We start from the raw sequence: 16,778 nt of genomic DNA, 5'->3' as shown, positions 1-16,778 counted from the left end.
ACTTTTTTCTTTTAGATTATCAATTACTAACATATTTAATGAGAGATTTATATGTTATTATCCAATAATTGACATGATTGAGTAAGTAAGTTTTTAAAAATTTATACATCATCATATGCTTTTTTATTTATACCATTAGGTAATGGTTACCAACTTTTAAAACAGTAGTAATGATTTTTTTCTTCAAATCTCCCTCTTTCATGATCTCAAATTGTTGATGATTGCTTTTCTCATCCTCTACCTAGTGTGTTGGGAAAAATGAAAAAAAAATCAAATCAAATTTACATGGAGAAAAAATCAATACCTTTTAATTTGGTTTGATTTTGATTTAAAGCCAAAGTAATTGGAACTAAACCAACTACAATATGAACATCTACTTACAAATTATAATTACACATGTTTCTATAAAATTTAAGCATATATTAATATTTTTCACTCTTAGTTCGTAATCTAGATACTTTAATTTTAACAGTTCTAATAAACATTAACCTAAATAAACTTCAATTCAAGAAGTTCCATCCAATAACACAAAGAGCACGACAAATATTGGAGAAAGTATGACAACACTTCCAAAATACAGTGATTCTATAATACTTAAGAACAGAAATAAAAAAATGATTTTTTTTTTTTAGAAATGCACGAGGATTTTGCCATCAAAGTTCACGATATATGAGGCATTTGAAGAATTACTTGTTATCAGGTTGACAAAGTTTTGGGTTCATAAAAAGACTTAAAATTGTAAACTATATTAGATAAGCAAATAATTTTGTCATCAGCAAGACAAAGAAAATATTTGGGTCAGAGTTTAAATAGGAATCAACATCCCTTTAATGTTATTTACTTTCTGTAAATTACATTATTATTAAAAAAAAAGGAAAAATGTTAATATCAGATAGCAAATTATTATATTTGCCTTTAAAATTACTTGATAGTGTACAATAGTATATACACTAATTGTGCACTAAATTTAAACTCTTTTGAAATAGAGGTTGAATCTCCAAATAACCGAAAGGAATTCTTGTAGTATTATATTATTAGCAGTAGCTTTTTCTTCTTCCTTTTTTAATGACTGTTTGCAACAAATTTAAATTTATGGAAAATTAATATTAAAAAAAAAATGTAAAAGAACAAGAATATTTTATTGACAGTTAGAATAATATCGGTACAAATTTATGTCTTCCTTGTTTATTTCTCAGTGTAGGATAATTTCATTATCAATATCCCTAGATTTATGAGATTTCAAGATTTGATGTTTTGATCTTTTTATAAATATCTCGCGAGTTTATGTGATATTCGGACGTGACTTCTTGATCTTCAAGAATACCCCCAAGGATATTAAAAGAAAAAAAAAAAAACTTACAGGTGAAAGCATTCACTCCTCTACAACCACCACTGCATGTTTATAAACCCTTTCATCCCCCCTTTCATCTGGCATCATCAACAAAAAAAGAATAATACAGGAAAATGGCTGATGAGCTTAGGATATTTTCTTGGACAATATCATTTGTAGTGTTTTTGTTAGTGAATGTTGCAACTTGTCAAGATGCAGGAGATGGAAGAATGTCTTTGGTTCCTGCCATGTTTATATTTGGAGACTCTTTGATTGACAATGGCAATAACAATAACTTGCCATCTTTTGCAAAGGCCAACTATTTCCCTTATGGTATTGATTTTGATGGTGGCCCTACTGGTCGTTTCTCCAATGGTTACACTATGGTTGATGAAATTGGTAATTGGACACACGTTTATCTGCTTATCTCAATCAACATATCCATAACTTTCCTACTCTTTTACTTCATATTTCATGTCTTAAGCTAGTTATTAAGTAGCTATATACATAGTGTATAAGCTACATGATGCATCTTTAGGACATGAACTTAGATAGGAGGATGCAAAAGACGTGTATCAGAGTAGAAGGTTTGTCGGGTAGGAGTGTTGTCTTGCTCTAGCGGTTTAGGTTGGTGTTTGTTGTGTACAAGTCCCCACTAGTTATATATCTATCATATGTTGTTGTTTATTGTGTGCCGATTATTTCACTATTTGTATTTGTGGTTGATTATTGTTTATTTCTAGTAGACTTAGCACTGTTCCCATGTTAGTTGCTTTATGTTCTTCGCTGTCTCTCTATGCTTTGTATGTACCTGGATTTGCTACACCTGCGCCAACAGCCTCTCTACCTCCAAAGGTAGCGGTAAGGTTTGCATACACTTCACCGGGTATGTTATAGTAGCAACTTTTTATCCACAATCATGTGAAGATTAGAAAGTGTTTCTAAAGATGCAAGATATTGAATTAAATGTTTACATGTATGTATGCAAACAGCTGAACTACTAGGACTACCACTAATTCCAGCACACTCCCAAGCTTCTTCGGGGGACCAAATGCGGTTTGGAGTGAACTATGCATCTGCTGCTGCTGGAATTCTTGATAATACTGGCAGGAACTTTGTGAGTTCTTACATACACTACTACTCCTCTCTTATCCTATCCAAATTATAAACAATATAATGGAGAAGTTGTATTTATTATATGGACTATAAACATGATGACAAAATTAAACTCGATATTTTTTGTCATGAGGGAATTACAATTTCTTTACTATAAAATAACTTCATTATTACCTCGAGGTATTTCTAGAATGCAAGTGTATATGTACTTTTTCTTTGTATTTGGATTTGCTATACTTGAGCCGAGGATCTTTCGGAAACAGCCTCTCTTACCCTCCCAAACCTCACTTGTGTATTTTACAGGGTATGTTGTTGTTGGAAGTGTATTATGTATGTACTTTCCAGGGATAAAAGAGATTAATTTATATGTATATGCCAAGTCAACTGCTCACCAAAAACAAGTTTAAACATGGTTAGTACGGCTATAATACTGATACCTACCTAAGAATTTTGTAATTTCAGAGTATTCATTAAGCATAATTAACACTAGTAATTAAGATTCGAGTATCTAGTACTCCATAAATCTGTAAACAGTATAATATGTAGTTTAATATTTTGATTTTTTTTCCAGGTTGGGCGCATCCCATTCAATCAGCAAATACAAAACTTTGAGAGCACACTTGATCAAATAACAGATAATCTTGGTGCACCAGATGTGGCACAGGCATTAGCAAAATGCATGTTCTTTGTGGGGATGGGAAGTAATGACTACCTCAACAATTATCTTATGCCTAATTATGACACTAAGAATCACTATAATGCTCAGCAATTTGCCAATCTCTTGGTTCAGCAGTATACCCAACAACTTATGGTAAGATTATTATAGCAGTATTTTTTTCCACGAGTTCAAGTATTGGAAACAGCCTTTGGCAAAAATGCAAGGTAAGGCTGCGTACAATAGACTCTTGTAGTCGGGCTCTCCCCCGGACCCTATGCATAGTGAGAGCTTTAGTACACCGAGCTACCCTTTTTTTTTTTTTTTTTTTTTTTTTTTTTGCGTGAATACATAAAATTTATTTTGAAAAAAATTTCAGAGATTGTATAATCTTGGAGCAAGAAAATTTGTGATTGGTGGAGTAGGACTAATGGGTTGCATTCCAAGCATTCTAGCACAAAAGAATACAAATGTGTGCTCAGAAGAAGTGAATCAGCTTGTTCTTCCATTCAGTAATAATGTCAAGTCAATGCTTAGCAACTTAAATGTCAATCTTCCTGGTTCCAAATTCATCTACATTGACATTAAGAACATGTTCCAAGATCTCCTTACCAATTACAGACGATATGGTAAGCAAATTTTTCTTATCTATTCTTTCCACATTGAGACAGAATATAAATAGTTCGACACGGACAACAAAATTTCTTATAGCCTATGATTGAACATCGAGAATGGGAGAGAGAGCAAACGAATATATGAAAGAACACTTAACCATCACTTGTTCAATCTCATTTACTTTTGCGTTCATCCCATTTCTTCTTTCCATATTGAATAAAATGCTGTAGTAATGAACTTTTTCTTTCGCAACTCTTTGAATGATGTTGCAGGATTTAGCGTGATAAATAGAGGATGCTGCGGGATAGGGAGAAACAGAGGACAAATAACATGTCTGCCAATGCAAACACCATGTCCAAATAGGGATCAATACATATTTTGGGATGCATTTCATCCGACAGAGGCAGTCAACATATTGTTTGCAAGGAAAGCTTTTAATGGTGGTCCTGATGTTGTTTATCCCATTAACATTCAGCAGCTTGCCAGTCTTTAATTAAGCTTTTGCGCTGTGTGTCTGTGTATTTTGCTATACTTGGTTGAGAAAATATTCTGATTGTGTGTGAAGGAAGATCCGCTGAAAATTGCAGTGGGACTGAGGCATTTGCTCATGTACTATGGTGTGTCAGAATTGGAAAAACTTTAATTGTCTCTACACCTTATTCTTTCTTGTTTGTTGCCTATTACCAATCCTTCTCCCACTAAAACTCCCTGGTCACCCTTAATGATCTCTACGATCAGGGGGCAGAGCCAAGGGGGTTCCGAACCCTTTCAGCGAAAAAATTCTACTTATACATATTAAGTTATCTACTATAACCTCTTTAATTTCTTCGTGTGATTACTTCATATTTTAAACTCGTTGATGAAATATCTACAACTACAACTAGTTGATATTATTATGTAACTTGATTGTTAGGGGATTATCGGAACGGAAAAAGAACTCATTCAATCACCTATCAATCCAACTTGTTGATGTAAGTAATAAGTGACACTACAGGATCAATTACTGTAAGGACTCATACTGACTTCCAGCTTCTTTGCAATTGACTACTTGAGGGCCAACTAGTTTCCTAACACAGTCTATGATACTCCTCCCTCTAACCCAATTTATGAGTTAACTTAGACACGAAATTTAGGAAAGGTTTTTCAAACTTGTGGTCTATTATAAGTCTAATATATTTTTGTGTCTATAAATCATTTTATTAAGAGCAAAATAGACTTTTAGGACTCATTTGGTAGAGTGTACAAGATAATACTGAATATGTTGTATTAGTAATACTGGGATTAGTAATACTGAGATTATTTTTTTATGGAGTGTTTGGTTTGATGTATTAAAAGCTTTAAAAAGAATATTGTTTGTTTACAAAAATACCCTCCACATATTATAACTTTGTGTATTTTTTTTTACAAAAATTTATTATTCTATTTTTAAAATAAAAAAAGTTAACAATATAATCAATTATTTACTTTAGAATTTTAAGATTTAATCATTCACTTACAAATTTTTTTTATTATTATCTTTTCTTTGTTTGTTCATCATTTGTTTGTTGTTCCCACTTTGTGTTGTTTTTAAGTTGGAGGGAGGTACGTATAACTTTTGGATGAGACAATAAAATCAATATTAAAATAAAATTGTATTCTATAGAGTGTTAAAACTAAGTAGAAAGATTATTTTTATTTATGGATATCCTATTTACAAAATTAAAGCTTTGTATGCAATTTGTTTTTGAATTTTGACCGATAAATATTTTTTTTGAGTTAATGGAGTAATTTTTTTTATAACTAAAATTATTTGGAGGGATATTATTATTTTGATAAATTGAAAAGAAGTAACTCATATTGAATAAATTGAAAAAGATTTAGAAAAAAATTAAAGAAATTTGAGACATTTCTGTAAATAATAATAAAATTTGTAAACTAATGTATTTGAATAAATTTATTAGTACAAATATAAAAAATAAAATTAAGGAAATAAAAAAATGTTAAAAAGAATTTGAGGGATATTTTTGTCTTTATACATACTAATCTCATGGTATTAAAATCCATGTATTACTAATACCACCATATGTGATGTATTAGTAATACATTGGTTCAAAATCCTACCAAACATAGTATTAATTAATACCACGCTTAATACATGTACTATTTCTCCTAATACGGCCTACCAAACGACCCCTTAAAGTTCAATTGTTATTAAATATAGAAATGTACCATTCCTTTGGGGACCGGCTAAAAAGAAAAGTGAGTCCTATAAATTGAGACAGATGGAGTATACTAAAAGTGGAGAAAAATGAGTCAATAGACTCTCCCAAGTCTTTAATTAAAAAAAAGGGACAAGTGGGTCCCACAATGTCCCCAAGTTAAAAAATAAAATCGCTCAGAACAATTGGGACAGTTGTTCGACAACTGCATTAGTTGTCTCAACAACTTCGCGCAGTTGTCGAACAACTTCGCAAAGTTGTCGAACAACTATCAAAGTTGTTCGACAACTGGGAGAAGATGTCGGAACAAAAAAAACTTTTAAAAAAAACTCAAAAAGATTTTGTCTCTTACATGTAATTTTAAAAACTTGAAGGACTCGTAGTTAATTGGGCAACTTGTTTGTCCCTTTTAATCCAAAATCCCCTAAAAGTGATTATGAGAAGATTAGGTGTGCATACATAGATCTAGGTTATTTCCAATAGACCCTCCCTCGACTCAAGAAAAACATTTTTCCAAACATGATTTGGAAGAAATGCAAGAGTAAAAAGTTGCTGCAAAAATAGTACTTTCCTAGTCGAGTATATTTCACAGCATTGCAAGATATATTTTTTGTTTCTCTGTATTGGTTTGGTTGAACTTGTGGGGCTTTACCCACAAATATTTGGTCTCAGGTCAATTTGGTCTCTTTCTCCAGCAGGGTGCGGTCAAGAAGCATAATTTAAAGTGGAATAGACAAACTCACTGGTCCCCGGTAATGAAAAGGACTAAAAAACACATGATTCGCAAAAGAATCTGAAAGCGTTACCGCCCCTTTGGAGACCCTTTCACAATCGATAAGGACACGTGTAGTATTCTGCTTTAATGGGTCCGGACCACGAGCTAAGATATCTCTATGAAGATTTCCACCTCTTACAGACCAACTATTCTTTCTTCACCAAGTTCAGGCCAAGATCGCCATGGTACCAATCCACCAGAAATTTGGTTGGTTTTACTAGTATGAATGTCGATAAAAGAGAGTGAAGAAAAGAAAATTATAAACAGGGGCAACGAGCAACGTCTACAAACTCAGCTTTCTGAAATTTATTTGATCATGGGGAAGCAAATATGCTCTCTCTGATACAGCTAATACATGTGAACATGGTGTTTTGAGAAGGAAAAAAATGGACTTTTTTATCTCTTAACAGCAGTTAGGAGTCCCCAATAATCAGCCACCACAAGGCCGGACCCTATCTCGGGCACACATGTATTTCTCATTTGTAAGCTGAAACATAAGAATGATTAATGCAAGATCTAGACATATAACTCGTCAACATTACACTCCCCCAGATAAACTTTTATGCTCCGAGGAGAACCGCAACTACCTTCGGCAATAAGAGCTCTGTCATTAGCAGCCATGTGTGCAATGATCTTATAGATCATTTCAATCTGCCAAATTGCAAAAGGCAGTCAGCAATTTGCATCCTATTGTATGTGTAAATAAAGAAAAATTGAAGCAATAAAGAGATGGATCATACATCGTCTTCACAATGGCAACGGTGAGCTATTTCGTCTAGTGTAAGTGGTTCAACAGGCTCTTGGCAGCTGGACAAAGAAATAACATGTTAATAGCCGCCATCTCACCATAGAGAGACCTTGAAAGAAAATGTCTTGCAACAGCATTTTTCAACCCAAGCAAGAACAATGAAAACCAAGATCTCATCATCATACCTCGCCTCATTAAGTACTTGGAGGACACGCTTTTGAAGCGCAAGAACTTCTCCAGCAGCTTTTTTACCAGCTTCCACACCTGACGCCATAATAGATGTTAGTTGGCCTTGGGTGAATAAGACATAAATTAACTTCAATGAAATTAGCAGAGAGGAAATGGTTGAACTTCCGTACGAGAAAGTTTGAAAAGAATAAAACAGGCTCATGAAGATTTCTTGTTTTATTTTCAGATCTCTTACGTGTAATATAAAGATGACTTGGGAGATTTGACATAAAACTAAAAAAAAATTGTAATTGGCAACAAGACCAATTGAACCAGTTAACCAGTATGATGTTCATTGTCTGCAAGTCTTTATCTAATAACGATTCAACTCTGATACAGGTTAGACAAAGATTTGTGGTTTTAATTAGAGATAGTTTGCATAAACAAGCTGAGCCTTTAGCTCTTACTTAAGTTCATGCAAGGAACAAAAGGATAAAGGAAATACCAGGTTGATGATAAGCGTTAATGTTGACAAGTGAAGCATAAAGTCCAACAGCTCGCTCGTAGAGTGCTACTAGAGCTCCAACAGATCTAGGTGTCACTTCCTGCACAGTGACTGTGATGGACTCCCGATCGTTTGAATACAGAGCCGACCTTGTTCCCTGCAAAGCATGAGTCAACCTTGTGAATAAAACTACAAATAGCAAGAAAAAAAAACAGAAAAGAAGAAAAGATTGTTACTGTGTAAGGAAAAAAAATATCTCACACAAATTACAAACTGCGTGACTATGAGAGGCCCTGGGTCAAACTTATACAAAAATCTCTTCTGATAAGGCAAATTTTTTATTAACGAACATCATTTTCAAGGAGGTACTGACAAGTTCAAAAGTATACAAAAAAAAAGCTGGGAATTCTTTCACACAGTGCCTAGACAATTCAAACTTCTTTTTATCAGGAGACTATTCAAACTTTTTTTACAAATTAATCAGCAGCTTGTTCCTTTTAGATGGGGAAAATAGTAAAAGATTGTGTTGTCTCAATTACCAGAACTCTTATCTTCTGTTCATCAATATCAAATGCATAGGTCAGTTTATTGAGCATTCAACCTCTCACTATATGAAGCATCTAGAAACATCTCACCTTTCTTGCACTAACCTTCCACTCCCCCTTCCAATCTCTCCACTAAACTAAAATATTAGAACTAACCTGTAACATTCCAAAGAGGTAGTCACCGCAAGTAACGCCAGGTTCAAGCTCCCAATCATGACCAGGGGGCCTATCACGCAATACTTCAATAAATGTTGCAAAGAAGTTATGCACGCCTTCTCGGAGTTGTTGAATATAGCTGAAACAAGAAGAAGAGGAAACTAAAATGGTGAAATGGTGACAGGTTAGCAAGTACTTAAAACTTCAGAAACAAGTACATCAGCCTTTTTTTCATTTTCTTGTTTATGTTTTCTTTTGTGATAGATGACAAGCATAATTTAGACTTACGCATGCTGATCTGTACTCCCTTTGTTTCCATAAACGCTGATCCCTTGGTTCACCTGTGAATGGCAAAAAATAGTACAAACATAAACACCGGCTAATCTTATTCACATCTGAGATTTTATTTTTTTAAATAACCGTGCTGTCCGGGCCAGCTTGCGTGCACCTCGACTAATTCCACGGGATACCTGCCACCTCCCACCAGAAACAGGTACCACGTAACTTTGTCCATCAAGGCTAGAATAGATGGAAAGAAATCACCTAGTGTTTGTCTCTGTTGGGAATTGAACCTGAGACCTTATGGTGCTCAACCCAACTTCATTGAACCACTAGGCCACACCCTTGGGTTATTCACATCTCAAATTCTATCAACGATCTAAATAGTGAATGAAGCGAGATCTTATTCATAACTTCTATTAACATCATACAAAAGTGGACAACGGACAAGACAGGTACACAACATATACTAAAAGATTTAAATGGAGCAAAATCATTGTGTTTCCACTAGGCAAATTGTTTTCATTTGTAGTGTCGCACAAAAATATCCAAAGACAACAAGTAATTTATACGGTTCCTTTCAGGGAAAGTGACTGACTGAGTTGGTGCACGTATGGTTACATAAGTGGAAATGTATCTATTTTGTGTGGTTTAATCCGATGAAATTAAAAACATGGGAACTATGGGAAATATACCCGGTTACCGTCCAGGTCAAACTCCTTTCCAAGAGACTCCATGACAAGCTGCTGTAAATACCTACTGAATAGTAATAAACTGTCCTTGTATGGGAGGACAACCATATCCTGCAACATAAGACACAGCATATCATAGTCAAATACACAACTACATGCTCCTCCGACATCACAACCACAAATCTGAAGGAGAACAAGACCTTGGATCCAACTCCATCAGTTGCCCAGTACCAACACATAGCAAGTAGCGCTGCTGGGTTATCCCGAACCTGATGACAAATAATAAGTTAGTTCAATAGAAATCATCAATTTGTTCTGGAAAAAATCAAAAACAAACTCTTGAAGTAAGAACAGAATATGGCCCGTCTTATTTAAATCCCAAGTCAGCCAAAAAAAATAAATAAGAAGAAGAAAAATAAACTATAGCTCATAAAAGAAAAATAAACTACAAAGAAATTATTTCAACTGTATGCACTTGGAAGATTTACTAGTTATTCTCAAAACTACAGAATGAAAAAGAGACGAATTTAATATGCCAAAAGAACATGAAAAAGGCCATTAGTCATACCACAGTGGTCCTGTTTGCTTCGTCCATCGATGCAGCGCCAGCAAGCATTTCTCTAATATCAATTCCCTGGAGTAAAAAGAATATATGAGGCATAATATGATACAAATGTTCCAAGACAAGATGAAATAATCCCTGTGTCTCATTCTGTGTGACAAAGTCTGGCTGACCTTGGATTATAATAAGTGTTGTACTACTTAAATAATACATGCTTGGTAAATTAGAAGTTTCAAGAAGTTCTGGAGGTTGTACATAAGTTAATTTGATAATATATCACATCAATCATCACATTTTCGTTTACACAAATGAATTTGAACTTCCGGAACTGGGGAGAGTTATTGAAACATTCTTCCCTCTGGAATTGTATCGAGAAGTTTGGAAAGTTTAAACCGGTGAATTGTGAAATATAAACAGACTGAGATTACAAATGTGACTTTAGGAGTGACAAACCTGAAGTGCAGCCGGAAGTAAACCAACTGCAGACATTTCAGAGGTTCTTCCCCCCACCCAATCAAACATAGGGAATCTGGCTAACCAACCCTCAATTCTAGCAGTGTTGTCGAGCAATGAGTTCTCTTGTGTAATGGCAACACCCTGCACATGAATGGAAGTAAGTAACAATGAGGTGGGAACTATTTAAGAGCAATGCTATGCACAGTCTACAATGTATACTATAATGGAGAGCGAACAAAAAGACAGAACCAGAGGATAACAGACCAAGCAGAAACTTTTCATAGACCTACTAAAATTCCTGAACTCTATGCAGATTAAACAGAGGTAAACCAGTCATTATGTTTTTACTCTCTTCCAGAGAACTTTCATATTCATTTGTTTAACTACATACGATACTCATCAGAAAGCTACTATTATGGATAAAAATATGAAAGCAGAAAAAGAGAACCTGAGATCAAAACCTGTTTTGAGAATATCAGGCCAGCTTCACGAAAGGCCTTCTGAACTTCTAGCAAGCCATTTCGGGTTTCTGGAGTGCCTCCACTCTAAATAACAGACAAATATCAAAAAGAGCATTAGAAAATCCTCTATCCATGCGGCCCCCAGGGCTAGCATAGTGGTAAGAGTGCTACATATCAAGTGTAGGTGAGTCGCATGTCACAGGTTTGAACCCTGCCGCAGACAAAAGCACGGTGTTTAAGTGGAGGAGGGTGTTAGGATCGATTAGCAGTTCACACACTAAATCTGTGGAGAGGATGAAGAAAACTAGAGAGAGAGTTCTTTAGGAGAGAGAGAGAATTAGTTTCGTGGTAACACCCGTGGGTAACCTCCACGGCGGCCGGGCTATTTATATTAATGACTTGAAGTATGTACAATTACACAGAGAATGAGAATAAAAGGTACACCCGAACCCCACCTTCGGGGGGGGTCTCCGCCCCCCACACACCCCGGCAACCTCACCGCGGAGGTTGAACCACGTGAACATTAATATATAACAGTATGTCACATATTAATTAGGCTCCACAACCTAACAAAGGGTAGAGAAGTTGCCTCATTATTCACCCAGTTCCGAACCGTGCAGCACTAGCCCTTGGGAATTTCTCAGTTATCAAAAAAGATATCTATTTTTGCTGAGGGAAAAAAACAGAAACTAGACACATAACCACCTTTGAAATAACAATAACAAGTGTTGTAGCGAGCTCAGGGCCAAGTTGAGCAATTTGATGATCAATGCCTGCTGGATCTGTGTTGTCGATGAATCTTATCTGCCAAGAGATGATAAAGCATGGTGTAGACAGAGAAAGAGATGTCAGAGAAACAGATAAAAAGGTAAGCAAGAGTTATAGGTATACCATAAGGAAACGCACCGTGTAGATTTATTATGAACGATCTAATAGACAATTATATTTTAAATCCTTCATCATTAAGTTTTCTGCACAAGTTCTTTTGCATCGTTTGACTTTATCTACACTCTTAATGAGAGGAAAAACAGTTCAATGGAGAAATTTGTTAGTGCTTGACACATCAAATAAGAGAAACAATATCATCATGATCACTACAGAGGCAAAAATAAAGGATAGGATTAAGTCAAGTCACTTGCATTGGCTTTGACGTTGTGCAGCCCACCGGCGCCAGTTTTTTTTTTTTTTTTTTTGATAACCGTGGTGTCGGGGCCAGCTTGCGCGCACCTCGACTAAATCCATGGGATACCTGTCACCTCCCACCAGTAACAGGTACCGGATAACTCTGTCCACCAAGGCTAGAACAGATGGGAAGAAAACACCTAGTGTTTGTCTTTGCTGGGAATTGAACCTGAGACCTCATGGTGCTCATCCCAACTTCATTGAACCACTAGGCCACACCCTTGGGTGCCCACCGGCACCAGTTTTAGCAAGATCAAAATATTTTACAACATTGATAATGATGCTAGGTAAAGTGCATAGAAAGTTTTAAGCCAAAAAATCTAATTTGAGCTAAGGTGCAGTTTAGATGGTGAAGTACTGGAAGTTCTATGATATAGGTACTCGTAACATTTTGAGAAAATGTTTGAAACAGGAAACTGACTGAAGAGATTATTCCACTTTTATTCTCAAAGGATTTGAAGGAGAGGAAAACTTGGCAAAATACCTTAATATGTTACTGAGAAAAGAGTAAGTCCAGTTAACCCACAAATTTCAAAACAGAACAATCACAGATCTTTGAAAACAACTGCCAATTACCTTCAGAGGGGGATTGTCAGGAGCCAGTGCCTCAGCCACAAATTGTGGTCCAAGTGCTGAACCACCAATTCCAACAGAAAGAATTTGTGTAAAACGGCTACCAGAAGGAGTCTTGATCTGCAAAGTAGATGTTGTAATTCACAATAAGTTGACCAAGCTTTGGGTTTCAACAGCCAGTAAGTAACCAATCAGAAGTGCCAAAATATGCTTTCAAATGTTGAGGCTTAAAGGAGAAACAGATAATAAGCCAGAAAACTGTACTTTAGAAGTTAGGAACATACATCACAACTAAAAAGTCAAAAGTTCCTTATAATCTTATTATACTACATCCTCCTTTTCAATTTGACACGAAGTTTAAGAAGATAAAGGAGGCTTTTGAATTTTGTGGCCTTAAACTAAAGATATGTCGAATGTACCAAAATGTCCTTTAATCTTGTGGTCTTAAACATGGCAGTGGAAAGTTTGAAACTGAATAGTTGCCAAAAAAGGATAATGACGTTCTATTTGAAACAGACTAAAAAGAAGTAAGACTAACAAATTGAAACGGAGGGAGTATTTCCAATCCCAAACAATCACTGAAATTACATTACTCATATCATATAAATTTTTGACAATATTGATTTGAAATGCCACTTGATTGATCAAAAACAAGTATAGATCATCACATTGGAAAAAAAGTTAAAGACTTTTACAGCTTAAGATCATTTGAGCGGAACAAAAGGCAATCCAGATCAATCAAACTACACCTCAATTGCAAATCGGCTTACGAGTCCTCTACATAAGTTGCCTTTCAACAGTCAAAAGATCCTTAAAAGCTTATTATGCTATATCAGTATATCCATTCCCCAACAATCGCTAAAACTACATTACTCATACCATACAATTTTTTCACTACATTGATTTGAAACGCCACTTGATTGATCAAAAACAAATAGAGATCATCAAATTGGGAAAAATTTCAGATCTCTACAGATTGAGAGTATTCAATCAGAACAAAAGGCAATCAAGATCAATCAACTACACCTCAAATTGCAAAATCAGCTTTAAAACTCCTCTAATATAAGTTGTCTTTCAACACAAATTAGGGACTCTTAATGCAGAACAAAAGGCAACAACAACATACACAATGTAGTCCCACAGAGTGGAAGCTAGGGAGGATAGAGTGCACGCAGACCTTACACCTACTCCAAGCTAGAGACACTATTTCCGGTACACCCTCGACTCAACAAAAACAGTCCAAAAGACAAAAGGCAAATAAAAGACTTGACTTTCAGCTGAAAATCTAATATATAAGTTGTCTTTCAACAATAAATCAGGGAATCTTAATGCATTAAAAAAGGGCAGCCTAGTACTCTAAGCTCCTGCGGTGCTCAGGATCCGAGGAAAGGCCGGACCACAAGGTCTATCATACACAGCCTTACCCTACATTCTGCAAGAGATTGTTTCCACGGCTCGATTCATCAACTTTACCATTCACAAAAGGCAAATAGAAGACTTGACTTTCAGCTGAAAATCTAATATATAAGTTGTCTTTCAACAACAAATCAGGGGCTCTTAATGCATTAAAAAAGGGCAGCCTAGTGCACTAAGCTCCCGCTATGCTCAAGATCCGAGGAAAGGCCAGACCAGAATGTCTATCATACAGAGTCTTACCCTCCACAGCTCGAACCCATGACCTCCTAGTCACACACCAACAACTTTACCATTCACAAAAGACAAATCAAGAATTGACTTTTCACTGAAATCAGTTCACACTTCACAGAGTTAAGTGACTGACACGAAACTAACCTTACCACTGACGACATCATTAGCAAACTGACAAACAGCTTCAAGAGTATTCTCGATCTGCAACCTCAAAAACGAATTAGGAGCAAGATGAGGACTCCTCAACCAATAATGCCCCACCATTCTCCTTTCATCCGGATTAGCGATAGCACCTTTTTCCAACTCCTCCATATCCTTAAACGCCTTCTGCAAACGGGGCTCCATTTCTTCAATAAACTCATCACTAAACCCGACCCGACTAACATCCAAATACAAACCCAACTCCTTGTGCTGGTAAAGCCAGTCTACATATCTCTTCCATAACGCATTTGGGTTTTTCTCTAACCCAACATTCTCCTTCTTCAACTTGTGTACAACGTCGTTGGACACCTCACGCGCCACCGCATGGACAGTGAATCTTGATTTACTATTGTTGGGCGAATGCGTGGATGAACCCAAATGGGAAGAAGTGATTTTGTAAAGGGATTTTAGCTCAGATTTGAAAGAGGAAGAAGGGGAGTAGATACTAGAGAGAGATGAAGAAGCCATTATCAATTCATAAACCCAATGAAGAGAAAATTAGGAAGCGATATAAACAAGGAGAAAATGAGATCAAGAAGACGCACAAGGAGCGGAAAGAGAAGGTGCTTTTTTGGTTTATTTGGCTTTTGGAAAGGCAAAGTGTTTCCTTATAATTGGAAAACAAGTTGCCTTAAATTATTATTATTATTATTATTATTAAGTGATTTGTTATTTTGAAATTAGTTTTCTCGAATTCAAAGTGATATAAGAAAAATATTATAATTAAGGATGAGATATGTCATATATGTTGTATTAATTAAACATGAGATAAATTTCTCTTTTAAATTAATCATAAGTTTACTTATCTTTATTTCTTCTTTCAAATGATTCCTTAGCTGTTTGCTATATATTGGAGAGTCAAAACTTTCATCAAAATATAAAATATTGAAGGGAGGTATCCAGTTTTTACTTGTCATGAATGCTTTGGATAGTAGAGTCAAAATTTTACTAATAAATTCAAAATATGGAGGGGATTTAATTTTTTTTACTGACGGTTTATTTTTACTTATCATGCTTGATTCGGATGGTGGAGTCATAATTTTTATGAATGGGTTCAAAATGTTGAAGGACATTATTTATAAACGGTGTAATTTTTTGCAGGTGTTTGATGAAACTCCTCAAGTATAGCTTAGCCCACTCCTGTTTGATTATTTTATAAGAGTTAATTTAACTAGTCTTTAAAATTAATTTAATATTTTAAATTTAAAAGCTTTAAACTGTATCAAAGAAACATAAGTTGTAATCCATAACATATCAATTTGATGCATTAAAGCTATCGTTATATGCATGAAGTTTAGTGTTTAGATAAGGATCAACTACAAAAATCTATTATACGTAATTTTATTTTGTATTTCTGCATGAGATAGCTTCCTTGACATACTAATACTATAAAAAAGTTTCATGAATTTAACTCATCAAAAGTAAAATATGTCAAATAAAAATGAAGAGGGAAAGTACTATACTGCTGCTTTGATGGTTGTTGTTGGTTGATATTTGCTTTTTGTATACAAGGTACGTGACAGTATTAAATTTATTTTCTTGTAATGTAAAACAAGAAGTTGATGCTGGGGTTGGTGTCAATTAACAGGCTGAGATTGGTTGGCTTTGATTTTGGTTATTTTGGAGTGTATTGGTGCTATTTTGTGGTAGTCCAAAGACATGGGGTCAGCTTACTTGGATATTCTTCATCCAACATGTTTGGGTTCTCATACTTGCACAAATATCAAGCCTCTTTGAGTAGGCACTTGGACACAAGAATAAACTCACATTTCGCTTTCATCTGATCATAAATTTTGAACTTGAAAGATGAAAAATTGAGTTTTGAAGTTGTGATATTTAGATATGTATTTTACTTGAAAAAAATTTAGGGAGAAGGATAAAAATAGTCCCTTCCATAAAAGTTATTTCGCAAAA

General features: G+C 35.1%; 2 protein-coding genes across 3 annotated transcripts; one reads left to right on the top strand and one right to left on the bottom strand.

The window, feature by feature from the left end:
• The first annotated feature begins 1,230 nt into the window (after positions 1–1,230).
• On the top strand, positions 1,231–4,368 carry LOC107869492 (GDSL esterase/lipase At1g71691). Of its 2 annotated transcripts, XM_047410986.1 has the most exons (6): positions 1,231–1,729; positions 2,169–2,216; positions 2,323–2,447; positions 3,018–3,257; positions 3,481–3,730; positions 3,989–4,368. In XM_047410986.1, the coding sequence occupies exons 1-6, from the start codon at positions 1,465–1,467 to the stop codon at positions 4,207–4,209; spliced, it is 1,149 nt and encodes a 382-aa protein (XP_047266942.1). In that variant the 5' UTR covers positions 1,231–1,464; the 3' UTR covers positions 4,210–4,368. The 2 variants fall into 2 exon arrangements, with proteins under 2 accessions (XP_047266942.1, XP_047266943.1); XM_047410987.1 differs by lacking the exon at positions 2,169–2,216 and having other exon boundaries at positions 1,237–1,729.
• Positions 4,369–6,971: 2,603 nt separating this feature from the next.
• Positions 6,972–15,482, bottom strand: LOC107867385 (glucose-6-phosphate isomerase 1, chloroplastic). The gene is made up of 14 exons (XM_047410985.1): positions 14,808–15,482; positions 13,020–13,136; positions 11,967–12,065; positions 11,262–11,345; positions 10,798–10,941; positions 10,351–10,416; positions 9,983–10,051; positions 9,786–9,893; positions 9,100–9,152; positions 8,812–8,950; positions 8,111–8,267; positions 7,623–7,701; positions 7,430–7,496; positions 6,972–7,340 (listed from the first exon to the last, which is right to left on the bottom strand). Exons 1-14 carry the CDS (start codon positions 15,330–15,332, stop codon positions 7,206–7,208), a joined length of 1,842 nt encoding a protein of 613 aa, XP_047266941.1. The 5' UTR covers positions 15,333–15,482; the 3' UTR covers positions 6,972–7,205.
• Between the last annotated feature and the right edge of the window lie 1,296 nt (positions 15,483–16,778).

This window comes from Capsicum annuum, chromosome 4, assembly GCF_002878395.1.
Source record: "Capsicum annuum cultivar UCD-10X-F1 chromosome 4, UCD10Xv1.1, whole genome shotgun sequence".
Taxonomy (NCBI): Eukaryota; Viridiplantae; Streptophyta; class Magnoliopsida; order Solanales; family Solanaceae; genus Capsicum; species Capsicum annuum.
Note: the sequence above shows the minus strand (reverse complement) of the source record. Positions and strands in the feature narration are given on the sequence as shown.